General features: G+C 37.0%; 1 protein-coding gene across 2 annotated transcripts; it reads left to right on the top strand.

Annotated features, from left to right (window-relative positions):
• The first annotated feature begins 7,276 nt into the window (after positions 1–7,276).
• Positions 7,277–23,444, top strand: LOC124873621 (complement factor H-related protein 5-like). 2 transcript variants are annotated; one of them, XM_047374381.1, is made up of 18 exons: positions 7,277–7,435; positions 7,545–7,727; positions 7,837–7,942; positions 8,028–8,104; positions 8,689–8,871; positions 9,318–9,500; positions 9,631–9,825; positions 9,974–10,147; positions 10,765–10,932; positions 16,426–16,593; positions 16,855–17,025; positions 17,111–17,296; positions 17,752–17,919; positions 18,123–18,311; positions 18,810–18,995; positions 19,464–19,649; positions 21,748–21,933; positions 23,122–23,444. In XM_047374381.1, the coding sequence occupies exons 1-18, from the start codon at positions 7,366–7,368 to the stop codon at positions 23,313–23,315; spliced, it is 2,973 nt and encodes a 990-aa protein (XP_047230337.1). In that variant the 5' UTR covers positions 7,277–7,365; the 3' UTR covers positions 23,316–23,444. The 2 variants fall into 2 exon arrangements, with proteins under 2 accessions (XP_047230337.1, XP_047230338.1); XM_047374382.1 differs by lacking the exons at positions 16,426–16,593; positions 16,855–17,025; positions 17,111–17,296.

Raw genomic sequence — 23,444 nt, 5'->3', positions numbered from 1 at the left:
CACTCCAACCCTGATTCTGCTAAATACTAACGTAATGTGTGTCAATCTCTGAATCTGGGATTCACACTTTATTTGGCTTTTGTGCATCTGAACTATAGAGGCATCTCTTTCATTTTATGAAGTCTCGAGGATATTTATATAAGGTAGAAAGTGGCCTCGCACAGGTTTTAGCACTTTGAGCATTTCTCTTTAAATATTATTCTTCACTTGTTTGTAAAAGTATTTTATATATATTTTATACAACCAGCACATGAGATGCAATATGTTATTTTTGGATATCTGTGTGTCCCAGAAGTTACATTTGCTTTATTATCAATAAAAAAGAAAATCTGTACATGTATTTGATCTTAACACACGTTTCAGAACTAGCAATGATGCAGATGGAACTACATACAGAATAAAAAAACTATATTTTTAAAAAGCTGTAAAACAAATGAAAAGCTTTCTGGTGTAACATCTAATAACCACCTCAGGAGGTCACTGTCCGTCTAATAAAACAGGTGAGTCTTTATGAAGCAGAAGCCATTGGACAGCATTAATTGTGGAAATGTGTCCAAACTGGACTGATGACATGAAACAGTGAAAACCATTTTTGTTTAACAGATAGATTAAACAAAACATGAACTTCCTGCATTTCCAGGACATATTATATTTATTGATTATACACATTTACAAGCCAAAACAAAAATATTTAAAGCTTACATATGAGCTACTTACATTTTTGTAAAACATTATAAAACATATCTAGTAAAGTAAGACAATCCTAGTATTATTTTCTGATCTGATTCAGTTCATATATCTCTGCATATGAACTGGTCATTTAGGCCTATCTGTCTTCATTTATAAAATAAACAGAATTATTTTATTTGTACCCAAACTCTTGACAGCACATTAAGCAGTATGTGCTTTACATCTGCGTCCAGCACAATATGGACAACCAAAGAAAAATCTAAAAAAACTACACAATCGAGCAAATTAATGAATTGACAAATATAACAAATTATATATATACATATAAACTGAATCAGTATAATAAATTATAGTCTGAAATATTAATAGGGCAAGATTCATCAGTCATAAAACGTATGAGGCTTATATGTTTGTTTTTAATTTTGGTGAGGTGTCAATAAAAATACAAGTAAATTGTTTTTGTTTTAGTATCTTATAATGTCTGAGAAAATCTAGTTAGAAGCTGATTACTTAATTTTTTTTTTTTTTCGTTTTTATAATACAGGAGAAGAGGAACATAGAAGCTGAAGAGTGCATTATTTTTATGGAACTGTAGGATCCTAACAGAAACTTTAGTTATTCGCATTTTTCTAAGACCCTGAGTGAGCAAAGCTTCCATGAGTTTAAGACTGGCCTTTGCTTGGGGTGCTACCAGTAAAACAAGTAAAATTATTTAAATATTTTGTTTAATTCACTTAAAAAAATTCCAGCTTGTAGGCTACGGATTGGTACCGCATGTTTTAAATTATTTTCATATATGATTGTGTAAACTGATACGTGAAAATGTAGCTATTTCTGGGCTGGTCTAAGCCCACGATGTTTCACTATCCTAACAGCAGCTCTCCAACATATGTAGCTCAACTTGTTGAATAACAAAACATTCATCCATGGATTTTCTGGACCTGCTTAATCTTTGTTCAGTCACTTGGCTTCTGCATATATCTTTAGCATAGTAAAACATGTCAAATGAAGTACATAACAGCTGATATAGGATCTCATTTTTAGCTGGCTGCTCTACAGTGAAAATTAAACTATGTTTTTTTGTTGTGCCCCTTTCGTTAGTGATCAAATGGAAGGATTCTGACAGAAAATTGTAGACTGAACATACTTCACCAATATTAGGCCCCTGACCCACCTCGGGAAGTAGTCACACACCCATAGCCACCATGAACTGTAAGGGATGATAAAGAATTGCAGAACAAGTGTGGCGTATTGATATGATGCAAAGCGAAGACAGCTGCAGAAGCAGCAGGAGTCCATGGTGCACACAGAGAAGAGGCACCACATGATCTTCCAGAGTCCATCAGATCTGAGAAATACTTTGCTCAACAGAATCTGATGAAAATAATAACATGTTGAGGGTGATGCACAACGACTTGGCTTTTATTTAAAGCATTGGGTGGACATGAAAAGCTCATATGAGGATCACAACATAGAGCTCAGCCCTTTGGCCTTATGCATCGCTCAGATAAACATTAAGCACGGTTGCACATTTATTGTGAATCTCTGATCTGAAAGGTGTTCAGCCTCATGCTCAAAAAACGTAAGACTCGACTCGACATAGAGTTTGAGTCTAGGACTCAAGTGTTATGAACAAAGTTTATCTCATGTGAAAGTAAACCTGTAAGCGTATAAAATTTTAGTAAACAATTAATGTTTTCGCCTATGTGTTACCATGCAATTGACTGAATTTGATTGTTATAGTGGGGTTATAAACAGTACCTATGGGTTCTTAGATTTTTGTCAACAGTTTTTGCCTTTAAAATGTTAATAGCAGCTTCCAAATGCATTTTATTTCTATTTTAATGCTGCCATCAAACAAGTATTTATAGTAAGTAAGCCACAAACTACAGCAATGACAAATATGTGCATATTCTCGTATTAAAGAGAGCATTTGTTCTAATAACCAAGTAGGTTCATGAACTGTGGGTTCTGAAAAGTTCGTAACAACTGTGCGACTTTGTTGAATGATTTCAGGTCATTTCAAATAAATTGTCTCATATTATTTTCTCGCCAATAACATAGTGTCATTACAACCTTTTTTTCACCATAAATGTATGTTTATCCTTTTATTAGGGTAAATGTATTTCAGATTTTTTAAATTATTGATAGCAGTTCATGACCGTTTTCTTTAAATGTTAAATGTTCATGTCTTAAATTGAGCTCATATAATACAATTAAAAACTGAAGTAGGTCATACGCAAAACATTTTTGTAATAATGGCAAACTAGACAATATGCATTTAATGTGAGTCAATGGACTTGTGAGAATTGACTTGGACTGGGAGCAAAAGACTTGAGACTTGATTTGGACCCCTTTGGGATTTGAGACTTGACTTGACTTGAGACATGACTCATTAACATATATTTGTAGTAACACAATGCCAAAAATAACTTGGCAGACCTATGCATTTTTCCTTCTTCAAATGGCTTTACCTAAGGACTATCAGACTGTTTTACACTGGAAGCGGTGGTCCTTCCTATGTTGCAACTCACCTTGATCACATTCGTGTGTGGGGTTAATATTCTGTACCTATACCTCCATCTAATTTCCCAAAAGATTAATTATGTTTTGAATCCACATTAGGTACAATCAGATTATTAAAATTATAGTTTAATTATTAGTCAGTCATTTTCTACTGATTATTCCACAGTGGGTTGTGGGGGAGCTGGTGCCTCTCTCCAGCTGTCATTGGGCAAGAGGCGGGGTAAACCCTGGACAGTTCACCTGTCCATCACAGGGCAACACACAAACACACTCATTCATATACCTAAGGGCAATCTAGAGTGACCAATTAACCTAACAGGCATGTCTGTGGACTGTGGAAGGAAGCCAGAGTACCCAGTGAGAACCCACGCATGCATGGGGAGAACATGCAAACTCCATGTAGAAAGACCCCTGGCTGGGAATTGAACCCAGAACCTTTCTGCTGCAAGGCAACAGTGCTACCAACTGCACCACCATGCAGCCCAGCTTGATCATTAGTTGAACATATTCTGGAGTTCTAAAAACCTGTCCTAAATTTAAAGTTTTGAAGAGAAAAAGAAAAAGGAGAAATATATTCCAATTGTGCCACATTTGGTCCACCTTGAACCTCCAAAATAATGCTAATGAGAAGTGTTTTTCCTTGGTCTGAAATCAGATTGTAGCATCTCTGGGAAATGAATGTAAACCTCAGTGGGTGCAGTTCATGCCCTTAGGGCTCTGACACCACTGATGGAATATCTCGACAGCTGTCATTCGGCCGGGAATGTCACTCTCAGGCTGGCTGGTGGCTTCTTTCCTGGCACTGACCTCTGAATATTTTAGTGGGTTCCTGAGGTAGACTTTGGATCAAGAATGTAACTTTAAAGTTATGATGGTAAACAAGAGCAAAATTTACAGTAAACACATAATGCCAACCAATTCTGCATGTAGTCCTAAAAATGAAAAATGGTCTGTGGCACAATTTCTTTACTGGTTCAGTGTGCTCTATGTCTGTCAGTCCTTCTGCCTCTGCCTTTCTTAGTCAGTCCACACTCTTGTTGGACTGTCTTAATCTGAGTCCTCATTTAGCGCTTGGCTCAGACAACCTCCAAGGTGATTGTCACCTGTCTCATTAGATAGCAGTTAAGAAAAATAGATTCTGCTATTTTTTTCAAGCCCTATTCCAAAATGAATCCAAGATAACATATTATTGGCTGGAGGTAGAAATGTAACACAAGGTTACCAACATTACTAAAATGTTCTGACCAGGAAAAGTGCAAGAGCGCATCAATTTCAAAAGTTTGAAAGAGTTCTAGCAGTAAAAGATAATTACAGCTTCAGGGTCATAAACATGTGATGCTTTTAGCTTAACCTTATTTCATGATAAAAACATTTTGCCCAAGTCTTGTTCAGATTTTGACAGATGTTAATATGTGTCCATCTGTCAGTGCCTGTGTACTGTTTATAAAAAGCCTAATATCCAAATGTCTGTTATGGTACATGTTCGTTTATATTACTTCTGTACCATATGTCTGCAATCTAGCTATGTTAGCTAGAGCAGAACAAACACAAAACAAAATGGAATGCTAAAATGGAAAAACAATACATGAGCATACTGTCAAGTAAGCACATGATTGAGAAAATAAGAAAGAAAGCAACAAATGTTGAATGAGAGACAAAAACAAGAACAAATACAAATTAAAAAGTAAATATTGAAGGGAGTCTAGTCAGCCTGTCTCAAACTCAGGCCTAATCTGTTTGCAGTGTTTTCAAGGTGACACATTTAACATTTTGTAATTACTTTCAGGCTAAGATGTAAAATGTCACTGCTTAAAACTACAGCTTGCTACAATTTGTGCACCCTTTGCAGACCAATGTTAGGCAAGCATGACCCCACATTCCTCTTTTTCTTTCCGCACTGTCAGCAGTAACGGAGGGAAGGCAGTTTGCAAAACACACATCTCTTTCTAATCCCATCAAGAAAAGCAACTAATTATTTTATCAAAAGGTGCTGCAGGTAAATGCATGACAGTGAAAAATATATACAGCATATACAGGGGTTGGACAATGAAACTGAAACACCTGGTTTTAGACCACAATAATTTATCAGTATGGTGTAGGGCCTCCTTTTGCGGCCATTACAATGTCAATTCGTCTTGGGAATGACATATACAAGTCCTGCACAGTGGTCAGAGGGATTTTAAGCCATTCTTCTTGCAGGATAGTGGCCAGGTCACTACGTGATACTGGTGAAGGAAAACGTTTCCTGACTCGTTCCTCCAAAACACCCCAAAGTGGCTCAATAATATTTAGATCTGGTGACTGTGCAGGCCATGGAAGATGTTCAACTTCACTTTCATGTTCATCAAACCAATCTTTCACCAGTCTTGCTGTGTGTATTGGTGCATTGTCATCCTGATACATGGCACCGCCTTCAGGATACAATGTTTGAACCACAATCACTGATCCACCCCCATGCTTCACTCTGGGCATGCAACAGTCTGGGTGGTACACTTCTTTGGGGCTTCTCCACACCGTAACTCTCCCGGATGTGGGGAAAACAGTAAAGGTGGACTCATCAGAGAACAATACATGTTTCACATTGTCCACAGCCCAAGATTTGCGCTCCTTGCACCATTGAAACCGACGTTTGGCATTGGCATGATTGACCAAAGGTTTGGCTATAGCAGCCCGGCCGTGTATATTGACCCTGTAGAGCTCCCGACGGACAGTTCTGGTGGAAACATGAGAGTTGAGGTGCACATTTAATTCTGCCGTGATTTGGGCAGCCATGGTTTTATGTTTTTTGGATACAATCCGGGTTAGCACCCGAACATCCCTTTCAGACAGCTTCCTCTTGCGTCCACAGTTAATCCTGTTGGATGTGGTTCGTCCTTCTTGGTGGTATGCTGACATTACCCTGGATACCGTGGCTCTTGATACATCACAAAGACTTGCTGTCTTGCTCACAGATGCGCCAGCAAGACGTGCACCAACAATTTGTCCTCTTTTGAACGCTGGTATATTACCCATAATGTTTTGTGCATTTCAATATTTTGAGCAAAACTGTGCTCTTACCCTGCTAATTGAACCTTCACACTCTGCTCTTACTGGTGCAATGTGCAATCAATGAAGACTGGCTACCAGGCTGGTCCAATTTAGCCTTGAAACCTCCCACACTAAAATGACAGGTGTTTCAGTCTCATTGTCTAACCCCTGTAAGTGTGTTAGTGTTTGTTTTCTTCTCAGAAATGGCTACCTGTCTCCTCTGCTGATTGCATACCATGACATGTTTTTGTTGCAACTCTGTGCCAGATGTTCTTAGAGATTTGTTTTTTGTGAGTAGTCTCAAATAAAAAACAGCTGTTCAATTTATTCCAAAGAAGTTCTAAAATCAACAGAGTATTGAGAAAGGTAGATAAATTCTTCATTGCTCAACATGAGCATTCTGTTTTATTTGTTCTTAACCTCGGGTCACACAGCCAGTCTTCTGTTTGCTAACCTTTCTTGGCAGCTCTTTTTTTTTCCCTGAAGCACAACGCAGAGCATAAAAGTAAATGTGTAACTGTATTTTAAACTCTAATAATGTTACTCTTTAATGCATAAAAAGCAAACCTGCCTTATCCTAAATTAAATCACCTTTTACTTTAAATGAGATCAATTGAGGTGATTTGGGTAATGCAGTAGGTTTTGTTTGCTCAATTGATTCCTACAAATGATTACCAGGAAAGTAGAAAATTCAAACAAAACTTTACATGAATACTTGTTTTCTTTCCTAAAATATGATTGCATAGTTACCAAACTGGGGCATGCAATTTACAATTTATATGTACAACTATCTGTACAGCTGTGTTATTTGCTTAACCATCTTCACTCGTTTTTAATACCCTTTTTTAAATATATAGATGTATTTTTGTTTTCATTTACCCATGCACTTTGGTCTTTTTATTGATTTGTTGGACCGAATGCATCATTTCAGGGGCTTTTTGTGGTCTCTTTCTTTTTTACCCATCTGCGATTCTGGAATTGGAGGCTGAACAGGCTTGTGCAATCATTAAGCAATCTTTTTTTTCCTCTCTCTCTTGTGAAATCTAAAGTTCCTTCTCTGTATAACAGTGTAGCTGTCTGTATTGTCTCGCTCTGTTTAGTGGTTCAGAGTAGGAGGTTAAAATGCACGTGATAGCCAAAAGCTGTGTCCTACTTTTGTGGGTGCAATTACTGGCCTCTGTAAAATGTCAGGGTAAGTCCCTTTGTGGTTCATTTTTTACATTTATTTTGCATTTACTGTTTGATGATTTTTGTTTTTGATGTAAACACATAGTAACTATAACATTATTACTGTCTCACAGACTGTACACTTCAACAGTTTAAAAACAGCGGTAGGTTTGATTCCACTTTTGATGTAAGTGGTTTGGATAATACTTACAGTGGAGGAAAACAGGTGAGAGTCCCCTGCAACGTTGGCTATGGTGGCTTTTTCAAAATGATCTGTACTGAACAGGGCTGGGAGTTTATAGGGACAAATTGCCAACGTAAGTTATAAACATTAACATCTTTACTACATTCACTCTGCCATTTTATCAAATGATTTTTTACCACAGTATATTTACCTACCTTTTGCTCTTGTCTCTATATTTTAAGCAAAATCATGTGGTCATCCCGGCGATGCCCAATTTGCAGATTTTCGACTCGAGATCGGAGAAGATTTTGTCTTTGGATCGCAGGTTGTTTATGAGTGCTACAGAGGGTATGGTAAAAAAAGATAATTGCCATTCTAGTATTGTTATCACTCAGTCGTTTTGCTTACTGATTTTATTAAAAACTAATTTCAGTTATCACATGGTCAGTCGGACAAGCCGCAGACGTTGCGTGGCAGATGGCTGGGATGGCAACATTCCAGTGTGTGAAGGTATTGGGGGAATATGCAGTTCAGTAGTTATTGATATAAATGAGGAAGCCACCTTAATTGAAAGAGAACTTCTCTGTCTGTAGTAAACCACCCTTAAACCTTTTGGTGTTTCTATTTATTTGCTTACGTCTTGCTTGTGAAAGATGAGCCATGTAGACGCCTCAGGTCACCAGTGACCTGTTTACTAGAGTTCCCAGGATCAGAACTAAACAAGGTTAGGTAGCATTTAGTTTCTATGCTCCTCAGCTCTGGAACAAACTCCCTAAAAATCTGAATTGTGCAGGAACTGTTGGCCCCTTAAGTCAGGACTAGAAGCATTATTGTTTGCTGCACTTTTTGGATCAAATAGTCTCACTATTAAACTGTTTGCCCAATCATTGATGAGCAATTGATGCATAGGTTTATAGACTAACTTTGTATTTTAATATTTCTTTCTTTCTTTCAAACATTTTTGACAGCAGTTTTGGGTATTTTTAATGTTTCTCCTTTTATTTTATTTATTCACGTTGGATATCCTTGTGCATGAATGTTGCTTGTCTTGCCTAAACTTGTCTTGCCTTGTTTTCCAATGTTTGTCTTTACAGCCACTAAATGTCCAGTCTTTCATGTGGACAACAATGTCCAGGTTTTAGGGGATCCAGAAGAAGCCTCCTCTGGCAACGTTATTCGGTTTAGCTGCAAGTCAAATGATGAAATCTTGAATGGGTTAAAAGAGATTTATTGCAAGGATGATGGAGAGTGGAGTGCCCCGGTTCCAATATGCAAAGGTATAGCAGGTTGTCAGCATTACAAACGCTGAATAAGCTAGAAAGTTCCTTTTAAATTTAAAGTTATTCAAGATATTTTTTTACCTGGCAACATCTGTTATAACAGATAACAGCTAAATTAAATAACTAAACAACGTATTTTATTAAATAGCAATGTTTGTTGCAATTTACTAAATTGCAATGCAAAATGCAACAGTTGTTGGTTTTTATTGTGCCTCCACACAGAAATTATAAATCATCTAATTCTGTGTGTTGACCTAACAGGTAGGTTTTGCTGAAGCATTTAAAGTTCTCAAAATATGTTAAAAAAGCAAAACTTATCTATTCTAACCTTGATTTAATCACATTCAATAAGCAACTTACCTCTCAAATTGTTTGAAAGACATGATCAGTCTATCTTCCCAAAAGCATTGTGTTTCGGTAACACTTGCTTTTCACATCAACAGCAATAAGATGTTCCGTCCCTCAGATTGAACATGGCAGTGTGCTTAGTGGCTCTCGAGAGTACAAAGAAAATGAAATCTTAAATTTTAGATGCGATCCTACTTATAAAAAGGCGACCGAGAGACTTCCAAAATGCACAAAATTTGCAGGAAATGCAGATTGGAGCCCAACACCTGCATGTGAATGTAAGTATGATTTCAGAAGCAACAATTCATCATTTTATTGTAGTGAGAAGCAAAAATGCAGGTCTAAATATATAGTTTATCTCAATACCACAAACTGACAAATAATATGATATATGTCCAATGAATCCAGTAATAAAATGTCATCTGACTCTGCCACCACTGACTGGGACAACATATGACCCTCCGAACAAAAACATGTTTTCACCTGGAGAAACACTGAGAGTCTCATGTGGGGAGCAACACTGGATTCTGGACACTCGAACAAGGTTGACCGAGGTTACTTGTTTAGACAATGGAGACTGGAACACGGATCCTGTATGCCAAGGTATTAAAATACAAAAGCATAAACGCCACTGATTTGTAATTTTGTGATTTTTGTCTTTGCGCTGGAGTTTCATTAGTCCTATGCAATGATTAATATTATTGATTTCAGCATTTTAAAATAAAATAAAATTACATTTCCTCCAATCCAGAGGTTATATGCCCTGGATACATATACGAAGAACATTATACAGTTAACACTTGGGGAAGAAAAAAATTAGGGGACAGAGCTACATATCACTGTGATCACAACTACCAGGCCACACATGCAGATCGGAAAGCGACTTGTTCCAGAGATGGGTGGGGACCAAAACCACTTTGCCGAGGTACTGTTTATTTTATATGTTCTTTAATTTGTTTATTTAATCTACCCAGCAACGTTACATGAAAGAATTACAATTGTGAACAAATCTTTGAAAATGATCCACTTAACTTTTAAAAGAGGGTGGCTTATCCACTTCCATTTAAGAGAGCAGACCTTCTGTGGATTATATTGTGATAGTCTCAGTCAAACAAGGTTGTTTAGAAGGTGGTGTCCAATCTCCAAAAACAAATAATCTGAACAGAAGGCAACTTGGCACTCTTTTTTTTAAGCAAAAAACTGAAGTGCAAAATGTCTCATTTATTAATGGTAAAAGTAGATTATTGTGCTATTAAATGACCAATAAAGTTTAACACAAACAAAACTTATAAAATTAGTGGCTGCTGATATTCCTTTGACAACATATCAGATGGAACAAAAAGTTATTTTTATTGAATCTTTATAACAAATGGAAAAAAAGAATGGAAATTGGATATATTGGATAATGTTGCAGGCAAGTAATTTGATTTGTCTTGTGGTATTGTTTTTTTTTTTTTTACATTTAGATAACTTCTTATTATGTTGTTTATAGTAATTATATAAATTAAAATCCATGTTTAATGCTATTTTCTTCATCATCAGGAACATCGTGTGAAAAACCCAACATTGAAAATATCAGGATTACCAGAAATGATAAGAGATATTACAGCCACAATGAAAAGCTCACATACGAGTGTTTGGGAGGGACTCCAAATACTGTTACCATCACCTGTGTGGAAGGCACCTGGCAGGGGATAGAGCAATGTTCAGGTAAGAACATTTAACCACAACAAATTCACTTAAAAAAGGATATCATAAGTGAAGCATAGAAACTCCAACACCTATTAAAGGGAACCTGATTTATGACAATAATCAGTGGGCTATTATCACCAGCAGTCTTTTTAGTTTCTTTTACTTGTAGTACACACATGGATTATCACACTGTTAACACACTGATTTATGAGTGGTAGAGGGAGTCCTTCTGACAATAAAATAATTAGGGGGACTTACATAATTTGGGAGGTAACCGTTTTACACACATGTAGGGTCAGAAGGAAACAAAGTAAAAAGCACTAATCATGAGTAAGATTATTAATACTGACGTTTCAGCTCTATCATTGAAAATGAACTTAGCAAATTAAGACGTTTAAGAGGAAAATGAGTAATGCTGTTTTGTTGTTGATTCTACCCTTGTGTTCTGCCCTCACTAAAAGCAACACACCTCTGATACCAAATATTTAGGCTGTTTTCGTTTAGCAAATTTCCATGCTAACATTTTCCTTTAAATAAAAGCACAGTATATGAGCAATGGTTGAACAATGAGATCAGACATCCTAATATTTTTTACTATCAATTAAAAAAAACAATTAGTCCTGTTGGGTGGCATGTTGACTACTAAAACAAGATATTTACACCCATTGTATAAGAAGACAAATTACTACTTGTTTCCCTCATTGTTTACACATTTAATCAGACTAAACATTTAATGTTTTTGGTCAGATAAGATCTTCAACGTTATTTTGGTTTTCTTAATGCTAGCGTAAGCAGGGAACATTTTTCGAGATATTTTTTATACTTTAAGTTTAGATTTTTACATATATTGCCACAACAAGACATTGAAGTTGTTCTTCTTAAAGGGGACATATCATGCTTCTAAATTCTTCCTTTTTCTATTTAATTCATTCAGATCTGGTTTGTATAAAGTGGAACTGCAAAGCTTGAATTTATTGTTATTGTAGCTTGTCAGGAGTTCATTTTACTCATTTTTAAGCTTCCTTTTTGATAGTCTTGTTTTACTGAGGTCACTTTAAATGCAAATGAAGCACTTCACACCCCACCCCCTTCCAGGCTGCGGAGCCATACAAGATTCCATTACTTTACTTGCCCTCGATAAATATCAGCAAATGTCTTGAAAACAAGAAGTATATAAAAAAAATCATTGCACCTCAATGTGCTACTAATACTTTACTAATGCATCCAAATCAGGTGTGTTAAAGCAACGAAATGTCAGGACCTTGCAAGGACTGACTTTGAACACCCCTGCCCTAGTGGGCTATATGAAAAATGTAAATTCTTAAACAATTCACAGTAGTAACAAAAGCTGTAATCCCATTAGTAATGTTACTGACTATTTTTACACAAACTACATTTAAGATACCTTTTAAAATGTTAATGCTATCACAAATTGAATGAACACAACTTTTAAACAAGACCTCAACATAGTTAACGAGTTAGCTAACGCTGGCATCAAGAACATCACTGAATTCATTTGGATCATGTGTTTTTGCAAGGCAAAAAGGGCAGCCTTTGTTTGTTTAATACTGTTATTTAAAACACACAAAAAGGTGAAGTCCTTAAGGAGCTAAAAGCGAGCACACATCGCAGGAGACATGAATCAAAACAACAGCCAGTAAGTCATATCAACACCTCAACACTATGGAATAAGTGGTAGAAAATGACTGCCTGACTGACTGTATATATACACGTACCCATTCCAAAAGTAATTTGACTGATTCAGAGGTAGCTGTGCTACTGTGCTTTGGATCATTTTTCTGCTGCATTTGACAAAAAAGCAAAAACAAAAGAAATGTGTCAGAGGGGAAGCACTTTTTTATAGCAATATAATTCTTAATTTCTCCAGTTGTTGAAAAAAATGTACAGTTATATTCATATCTATGTTTTTCTATAGGATTATTCTTTGTTATTCTGATTTTGCAGCATGTAATTTTTTTAAGCCATTTGTTTACGTCATCTCCAGACTATCAGTAAACTACCACTGAAAACACCTCAATAGCTTGAACATTGTTCAGAAATTGAATAAAATCCTTTAAAACATCAAGGTCTCCAGTGCATATGATGAGGTTTTTACACTTTTGGATACTCATCTGTGATCATCAGTATTTTCTCTGAGATATCAGAGACACCATTTTAATGACAAAATTAAGTAATTATCTGGTTTTCTTGTTGAGTCCTTCAGGACTCCATCACTATTAGAGTTTGTGACCTGATGGCTGTGTCTTTCTGAACCAGATTAGGAGGAAACCGTTTAGGGCCTGATCTGCTAAGATGTCTGGTGGCTGTTAATGTTCAGTGGTGTTTGTTTGAAAACATGCCACGTTACTTAAGTTCAGTCATGGAGTTTTTTGTTTTGATTTAATTGCATAAAGAATTTAAATAAAATCCCTAACTCAAATGACTTATGAGAAATGGCTTTGAATCAGATTGGCCCATGTGTGCAGTCCTGCTGCAGATGTCTTTTTACCACGCATTCATGGCATCTTGAATATGTTGTGGAACATGCAACAGACAACTATAATCTGCGCCACCTTTTCTGAGCTATATAGCAGCACTCATCCTGTGCAATCCAAACAACGTTGTTGTGCCATAAAGTGATGGTGCAGTAGAATTAGCCAGATGCAAGAACATGCTGTGTTAAAAGTAGTTTTTCCATAGGAGATATGGCTTATATTGGAACTTGTGCCAAATCAGCCAGTTTGACCCTGGCCTTCAAATGTGCTCAAAATAAACTGAAAATAGTTTGATAAATTACATTCTGTGTGCTAAATGATGACATTTGCATATCCTTCTCGCAGTATTTTACACGTTCTGATAATCAGCATAAATTCTGCACTCCCATTAAGGCAAAATGGATTTCGCTTGCTATTCTGCTCTGCAATCCTCGGTGCACCTGGTTAGTAGATAAGCGCTACCAAGTTTGCACTTGTTTTTGATATGCACAAATCTTTAGTAGATCAGTCCTTTAGAAAGCAGTCTGGTCTCCTACCTCTTGCTGATGTTTGACGATGAGCTTTCCTTTGGGGAGTCGGAGTCCTATAGAAGTGGAGCAGACTTGTTTTCTAGTGAAATTCCTTTGTTTTTAGTTCGTTTGCTTCTAGTGTTTGTTGTTGCCACAGTCCGCTGCAGTTTTCTCCTTGGTTCTAGGGTTAAAAGATCTTTCTTTGCAGTGCCGGCCAAGCTGTCTCATCTAGGTGCAGGGTTCTTGCTGTTAGCTGTCTTCCCATGTCCTGTCTTGGTATTTCAGGCATACCATATGGGAAAGCTTGTTGCTTACATGTGCCAGGACAAATTTGCTCTATAAATAGGTTATCTGAACACAAAATCCTTATATCGTGGTTGATTTTATTAAATCAATACTGGATCCAGCATCAAATTAGGCAGGACACACTGACGTTATACGTGTGTTTGTATGACTTTGAACCATTTGGATTATTTGTGTGTTGGTCCGTGGGTGGGTAACTGAACATATGTGTAGAAATAATAGAAATAGGTTGTCAGTGAGCAGCACATGAGCAGCAGCCCCCAGTCCAAAGAAGGACAGAGTGAGATTTAGGGCACTGTGCTCCCACCAGCCACCACGCCATCTCCCACCATCAACACTCTTTTGATGTGCGGTCTTGTTGGGGAGGATGGGATGGGCGACGAGGCGCCGGCACCCCCAGGGGCCAACTCTCCAACTGGACCCCTTTTATGCTGCCCACGTCAACGCCATTCTTTAAGATAATATTTAAACTCTTTTTATTGTTCCAGTTCTTCAATATCTTAGTTTTTTTGCAATGTTTTGAACTGCAAGAAGTCAACGTGATGGGCAAACTGGAACTATGTACTCTAGGCATGTTGATAGGTCTTCAAATACGTTTAGTTAAAAGCTGTATACCGGCGTATCACGACAGAGAGTATGTACTTAGTAATCAGGTAAATCTCCCGTAAAGTTTGAAAAAGTGGTACTAACTGTGAAACCCATTTGGAACATCCTTTGTCCGGTGTAGTGTGTTCTGTGAAGAACTTTGTATTGTATAAGCTGAGGGTTGGCATTTTGGGATATTATAAAGCGTTTGAGCAAATTTTATTGCAAAAGTTAAAATCTGGTGGATAAATCAACTTCCCATTTACTGATAGGAATTTAGTTTGTTATATCTACTTCCTAAGGTTTTATGTAAGTTTTTCAGAGTGACTTTGGGGGATGGAATTCAATAAAGATAGTTATTACTAGAGGGAGTTTTATGTTAATTTGTTTTTTATTATATTTTGACTGGGTAATACATTTTCGTGGCAACAGTGGCAGACGTTGGAGCATTTTACTCATTTTTAAGCTTCCTTTTTGACAGTCTTGTTTTACTGAGGTCCCTTTAAATGCAAATGAAGCACTTCACACCCCACCCCCTTCCAGGCTGCGGAGCCATACAAGATTCCATTACTTTACTTGCCCTCGATAAATATCAGCAAATGTCTTGAAAACAAGAAGTATATGAAAAATCATTGCACCTCAATGTGCTACGTTTGCTAATGCATGAGAACAACAGCACTAAAATTAATATTGTAGCTGTAAGCTAGCAAATCCAACAAAGAACAGCGATGGTTGATAAACAGGCTTTTGCTGAGCTGCAATCATCCAAATCAGGTGTGTCAAGGCAGGGAAACGTCAGGACCTTGCGAGGACTGACTTTGAACACCCCTGCCCTAGTGGGCTATATGAAAAATGTAAATTCTTAAACAATTCACAGTAGTAACAAAAGCTGTAATGTCATTAATAATGTTACTGACTATTTTTACACAAACTACATTTAAGATACCTTTTAAAATGTTAATGCTATCACAAATTGAATGAACAGAACTTTTAAACAAGACCTCAACATAGTTAACGAGTTAGCTAACGCTGGCATCAAGAACATCACTGAATGCATTTGGATTATGTGTTCTCCTTTTATTCTGTGGTTAATAATCAAGTTTTGCATTAAATGTGTCAATCTCTGGGACACAGAATGGGTCTGTTTCCTGAAGCACCTGAGGCCTGGAAAAATATTGCTGTTTTGGAAACTGTTGTGAGAAGCTTATAAAAGGATACCCAAACGACTGACATACATTATTGGTTCAAAGGCAATTCTACCAAATACTAAGGAAATATATGAAAACATCAAGTTTTTTTAAAAATCCCAAAAATGCTCTCTGAGTAATCCACCATAAATAAGACCGAAATAATTTTAATAATTCTAACAGCAAAAGTTTACTCTGAGAGAAAAAAAACTATGTCTCTTTTTATACAGTTCTTGTAAATATCTGTTTACAACTGCATCAAATTACTTAAAGTATTCTCAGTACTTAGGATATTTAAGATTAGACAACCAGATGAACTGAGAAGAAAAGCATCTCTAAAAGCAGGCCTCGAAACTGTATGAAAATTAGTTATTAGTTATTTTTTTACTTGTGCAGCAGGAATATAACTGCTTTTTTCTGAATCATTAACAGGCGAGAGACCTTGTGTAAAACCTGATTTTACAAATGGATTTACAGTTAGCGTTTCTGAGGACACATTGTACTATTCCTGTAATGAAAATTACAGACTTCCTACCAAAAACTGGTGGGGGCAGGCTAAATGTAAAGACGGTGTGTGGGACGGACTTCATCCATGTATAGGTAATTAATCTATATTTTCTCTTAGATTTGGTGAGTAATACCATAAAATTAACCAATTACATGGGTTCTTGCAACTAGTTAAACATCAGACCCATGCAGGTTTCTGTAAGATTATCAATGAATCGGATTTTTCAGACACATAATTCTATGTTTTCAATGATTCTGGAAAGTAAATTAGCTTAATATATGTTTTTTATAACACAGTATATTTATAGTAACAATCTCTGTTCAAATATATGCTTTGGCAATGATGTCCTAAAGAAAAAGGCATGTGTGGAGAAGCTCCAGTGATTTCCAACGGAAGAGTGATAGTTGAAAAAAGAAGTGTTAAGATTGAGTGCAATGAAGGATACATTGGTGAGCCTGATGGACTAACTTGTCAAAATGGAAGATGGAGTTTTGGTGAATTTACGCCAAAAACAATCTGTCGTGGTGAGTCATCATGATCATTTTAAAATGTCCTTATTAAAGATATTTAAAAGTCGAGTTTTTTTTACATGCTTTTCATGTCTTGCAGCAACCGCTAAACACTGTAGCCCACCACCCAGAGTTGAGAATGCAATCGTCACTGTGTCGTATCAGAAGGAATACTTGGCTGACTCCTCTGTGACTTATCAGTGCCGTCAAAAGTATATATTAGAGGAAGAAGCCACCATTGCATGCCAAGCTGGGAAATGGGAAACGAAGAACATCAAGTGTATCTGTATGTACATACAGATGTATTTCACAAGGCTTCAAAAACGTCCCTATTATTATTATTGTTGTTGTTGTTTTGGGGATAAAGGTCATTTAACTACTTCACGAATTCATATTCCCACTTCTTACCATCAATTTCACCAACATTTCTTCCACTCAAAGAACATCGCAATAAGAAATAATCAAAACAAATATACTAAAGATTCATAACAAAGTGTCCAGCAAGCACTACTTGGACCTGAAAAGGGAAAAGAATGGGTGAAAATAGATGAGGAGTAGGAATAAAATAGGAATTAAGAGATAAATTGATGGAAATGAAAGTGGGAGTTAGGAGCATGAGACAACCATTGCTAACTGTGTAGGCAAACCAGAAGAAGGCCTGCCGGGTGATTAGAGGTGTGGTTGTCCTTTCAAATAACCCCATAACGCTAACTCTAATACCACTGTCTGAATGTGTTTCAGCCTTTTGTGAGAGGCTCAGTGATTCACGACTGACAGTTACAGATACGGATAAAGAAACATATATGGAAGGAGATGTGATTGCGTATGTATGCACTGCTCCTGGTGCAAATGCAGAAGGCAACGCGACATGTAAGAACGGCAAGTGGATAAAAACTGAAAAATGTCCAGGTAAGAACTGATTATTTGGTCTAAAAAGTATTATTGTTATATTTTGGGGGGGATTTTACATCACTCAGGAAATGTATAAATTGTCAACACTACCAAACACAGTACTTATTACTGCATTTAGAATTCTATGGTACAATAAAATTGTAACAGAATCAGAAAGATGTCATGTTTGACCTGGTTTATGTCTGTTCTGTTTTTCTAAGGCATTCCTTGCAAAGTTCCACAATTGGGTCTTGGTCTTAGATTTTTCGGAATTCAACCCAAAAATAATGAAGTGAATCCTGAAGTTAAAGTAGTGTTTTCCTGTGAAGATGAATATGATCTGGAGGGTTCTGATGAAATTCTGTGTTTAGAAACAGGGAATTGGAATGCCCCGTTGCCTACCTGCTCTGGTACGTTCACCTCCTAATTGGGGCAGCCTCGCAAACACGGACAAAATACAGTTTACACGATGCCTTTAACATAAGTTAATTTATAAAACAGTTAATAAATCTCTGTTCATTTAGTCTAATCTATAAAACTAGTCCTCAATGCCACTATGGGAAAATGTCTGTCTACATGAATTGGCATAAATTAACATTTACATTTAGATATTTAGATTTATATTATGACCATTAGTCATTAGTTAGCAATCATTAGTTAACAATTTATCTCATTATCCTCAAATATGTCAACAAGAAGCTCTCATTGTCAGCTTTTTCATAAAAATAAAACAATGTAATTTTGATATAAACTTTAAAGTGTACATTATACGTTTTAAGTAACAAATTTCTCATCATTGGTTTTAAAAAAGTTTTTACTGTTAAATGGGGGTTTCACAAATGTTATGTTTGGTGTTGCTGAGTTGTAACCTCTCTTGCTTGTGTTGTAAATCTTTGTTTTTTAAACAGAGAAATGCAGTTTACCAGATCCTCTACCGGATAATGTTTTCATTACTTCATCTATACAAGGCAATGCTATACGTAAAGGAGATCAAATATCATTTGGTTGTAAGTCCTCATTCCTACTGAAAGGGAGTGAAACAATGACATGTGTGGAAAACGGAGAGTGGAGCGACCCCCTGCCTAAGTGTGAAGGTAAATCAGTTCTTGTCTTATTCTCTTTCATGTATGACTTTTTTGGTCCCTATATAAAACAGTTAATAAATCTCTGTTCATTTAGTCTAATCTATAAAACTAATCCTCAATGCCACTATGGGAAAATGTCTGTCTACATGAATTGGCATAAATTAACATTTACATTTAGATATTTAGATTTATATTATGACCATTAGTCATTAGTTAGCAATCATTAGTTAACAATTTCTCTCATTATCCTCACATATGTCAACAAGAAGCTCTCATTGTCAGCTTTTTCATAAAAATAAAACAATGTAATTTTGATATAAACTTTAAAGTGTACATTATACGTTTTAAGTAACAAATTTCTCATCATTGGTTTAAAAATGTTTTTACTGTTAAATGGGGGTTTCACAAATGTTATGTTTGGTTTTGCTGAGTTATAACCTCTGTTGCTTGTGTTGTAAATCTTTGTTTTTTAAACAGAGAAATGCAGTTTACCAGATCCTCTACCGGATAATGTTCTCATTACGTCATCTATACAAGGCAATGCTGTACGTAAAGGAGATCAAATATCATTTGCTTGTAAGTCCTCACTCCCAATGAAAGGGAGTGAAACAATTACATGTGTGGAAAACGAAAAGTGGAGCAACCCCCTGCCTAAGTGTGAAGGTAAATCAGTTCTTGTCTTATTCTCTTTCATGTATGACTTTTTTGGTCCCTAAGAAACAGCAGTTCTTGGAGGGTGTTTAACGCCAAAGCTGAAACTATTTCTGTTCATATATATATGTAGATAGATAGATAGATAGACAGACAGACAGACAGACAGACTTCACTCACTCACCTGACCTGACCTGACCTGACCTGACCTGACAGACAATGTTTTCCCATGCATGCGTGGGTCCTCACTTGGTACTCCCACAATCTAAAGACATGCCTGTTAGGTTAATTAGTCTCTCTAAATTGCCCTTAGGTGTATGAATGAGTGTGTGCTTGGTTGTTTGTGTGTTGCCCTGCGATGGACTGGCGATCTGTCCAGGGTGTACCCCGCCTCTCGCCCATAGACTGCTGGAGATAGGCACCAGCTTCCCTGCGACCCACTATGGAATAAGCGGTAGAAAATGACTGACTGACTGACTTTGTTCTGTACAAAGTTGAAAATGCTGACAACAAAATCACACAAAAATCATCAATGGAAATCAAATTTATTAACCATTGGAGGCCTGGATTTGGAGTCACACACAAAATTAAAGTGGAAAAACACACTACAGGCTGATCCAACTTTGATGTAATGTCCTTAAAACAAGTCAAAATGAGGCTCAGTATTGTGTGTGGCCTCCACATGCCTGTATGACCTCCCTACAACGCCTGGGCATGCTCCTGATGAGACGGTGGATGGTCTCCTAAGGGATCTCCTCCCAGACCTGGACTAAAGCACCCGCCAACTCCTGGACAGTCTGTGGTGCAACGTGACGTTGGTGGATGGAGCGAGACATGATGTCCCAGATGTCCTCAATCGGATTCAGGTCTGGGGCACGGGCGGGCCAGTCCATAGCTTCAATGTCTTCATCTTGCAGGAACTGCTGACACACTCCAGCCACATGAGGTCTAGCATTGTCCAGCATTAGGAGGAACCCAGGGTCAACCGCACCAGCATATGGTCTCACAAGGGGTCTGAGGATCTCATCTCGGTACCTAATGGCAGTCAGGCTACCTCTGGCGAGCACATGGAGGGCTGTGGCCATTACTGACCCACTGCCAAACCGGTCATGCTGAAGGATGTTGTAGGCAGCAGATTGCTCTCCAGACTCTGTCACGTCTATCACATGTGCTCAGTGTGAACCTGCTTTCATCTGTGAAGAGCACAGGGCGCCAGTGGTGAATTTGCCAATCCTGGTGTTCTCTGGCAAATGCCAAGCGTCCTGCATGGTGTTGGGCTGTGAGCACAACCCCCATTTGTGGACGTCGAGCCCTCATACCATCGTCATGGAGTCGGTTTCTAACTGTTTGTGCAGACACATGCACATTTGTGGCCTGCTGGAGGTCATTTTGCAGGGCTCTGGCATTGCTCCTCCTGTTCCTCCTTGCACAAAGGCGGAGGTGCTGCTGGGTTGTTGCCCTCCTACGGCCTCCTCCACGTCTCCTGGTGTACTGGCCTGTCTCCTGGTAGCGCCTCCAGGCTCTGGACACTACGCTGACAGACACAGCAAACCTTCTTGCCACAGCTCGCATTGATGTGCCATCCTGGATGAGCTGCACTACCTGAGCCACTTGTGTGGGTTGTAGAGTCCGTCTCATGCTACCACGAGTGTGAAAGCACCACCAACATTCAAAAGCGACCAAAACATCATCCACAAAGCATAGGTACTGAGACGTGGTCTGTGGTCCCCACCTGCAGAACCTGCAGAACCACTTCTTTATTGAGTGTTTCTTGCTAATCACCAAAGATTTCCCCCTGTTGTCTATTCCATTTACACAACAGCATGTGCAATTGATTGTCAATCGGTGTTGCTTCCTAAGTGGACAGTTTGATTTCACAGACGTTTGATTTACTTGGAGTTATATTGTGTTGGTTAAGTGTTCCCTTTATTTTTTTAAGCAGTGTATATACATACACATATATATACACACACACACACACATATATATATATATATATATATATATATATATATATATATATATATTTAAGGGATATATTTCAAAGTAAAAGTTTGATAAGTCTGATGAAGATCTGTCTTAAACTACTTTTTTCCTCACATAACCTTAGGTGCTTCAGGTTGTTCAGCACCACCAGGTCTTACAGATGGAGACACTACTTCAATTACCAGATCAGATTCACGATACCGACACGGTGACAAAGTTGAATACATCTGTCAGCCTAATTATAAAATGGACGGAGGCCCATTTAAAACCTGTGATAATGGCATATGGACAGGAGAGATGAGATGTCTCAGTAAGTCAAATTTGAACATTTTATTTTGAACATTTTATTTTGCATATGGTAATATTTTTGGATCACAATTGAAAGGCTGTTAAAATCCTTTACTATGAAGTCACTGCTGCTTATGAATTGTCCAGCTGAGATCAATAATATTAAATATGTAATGGAAGGATATCACACCAATCAATTATAATAAATATGAAACGTATTTTAAATTGTGATTAAAAGTATGTAATATGGAATTAAAATCCCAAAATGGAAAAACAATATCTATATTATAAATCCTCAAAATGTTGATTATAAACTTGATTTAGATGTCATGTTTTATTATAGCCTCTATCTCTTAGCCTGAAAGAAATCAAAAAAATCCATCAGCCAGTTGGTTGCATCAAAATGTTAAAGTTAAGAAGAAAAATGCTGGTAAAGTATTTCTAACAATCTGCATAGACTCTCATCACCATCCTCAAAAGCTCAGGAACAATTGGAAAGCTAAAGAATGATTTTATAAAACTATGTTTACTGAGCATCTTCCCTAGTAGCACCCATAATAACATGATATACAGGCTGCAGGGTGACATGCTGCATCCAGACAAGCTTCATTCGTAAAAGCATGGCTCCGAATAAATTTAACTTTGTCTTAGTATGAATCATTAATATTGACAGGGAGGCTCTAAATGACTCAGCTGCTGTATACTTACATAATTTATAAAAATGTATAAATATAACATTCAGTATCCAGTGGTCTGTAAAATGTAAAGAAATTTGTTTAAAATAAAGCAGTTACTCTATCTATGCTAGTGCCATGTTTTCTGATATGTGTATTACATTGTTTTATAAATACTTCTATTTAATAAAAATGCGTTTATCTCATTCTTCAAGCTATATATCCATTTAAGTGCCAAAGGACAACTGTGGAGACCAAAGGAGTAAAAAATATGGTTTTCTGATTTTATTATTTTGTCATGGAGGATAATCTCTTTTTTGTAGCTCTTTTGGTGGTAAAAGATTAACCATAAAAGGAATCATATATAAAAACTAAGATGTAAATCATTGGTCTGTTGGTTCGGTTAAGAAGCAGAATATTATCCTCACAACATTTGAGAAATATTTTAAAACAAATGTATTAAAGTGGGCATGTGTTGATGTTTTTAGATTATGAACAAAGTAAATACTGTTTTTCTTTTCTTTTTTCTTTTTCAGAACCGTGCACTGTGACCAAGCAACTAATGAACACAAATAATATTCAGTTTAGATATTCTGGGGAGAGCAAACTATATACACCACATTTGGATCGCCTTACATTTTCTTGTAAAAAGAGAACAAGTCATGTTGGCTCAGTGCCTCTGCGTGTACAGTGTAATGATGGTGTGATAACCCTGCCCACCTGCCAGTAAAAGTTAGCAGTGAGCTTAATAAAAAAATATATATTCACATAAATATGTGACTTAGTACAATAAAGAAGTATGTACTTCACTGCTGTTTTGGTCATTTCAATAAAATGAATAAAGATTTGTCTTCCTTTG

This window comes from Girardinichthys multiradiatus, chromosome 9 (assembly GCF_021462225.1).
Source record: "Girardinichthys multiradiatus isolate DD_20200921_A chromosome 9, DD_fGirMul_XY1, whole genome shotgun sequence".
NCBI classification, from domain to species: Eukaryota; Metazoa; Chordata; class Actinopteri; order Cyprinodontiformes; family Goodeidae; genus Girardinichthys; species Girardinichthys multiradiatus.
This window is presented reverse-complemented; position numbering and strand designations above follow the sequence as displayed.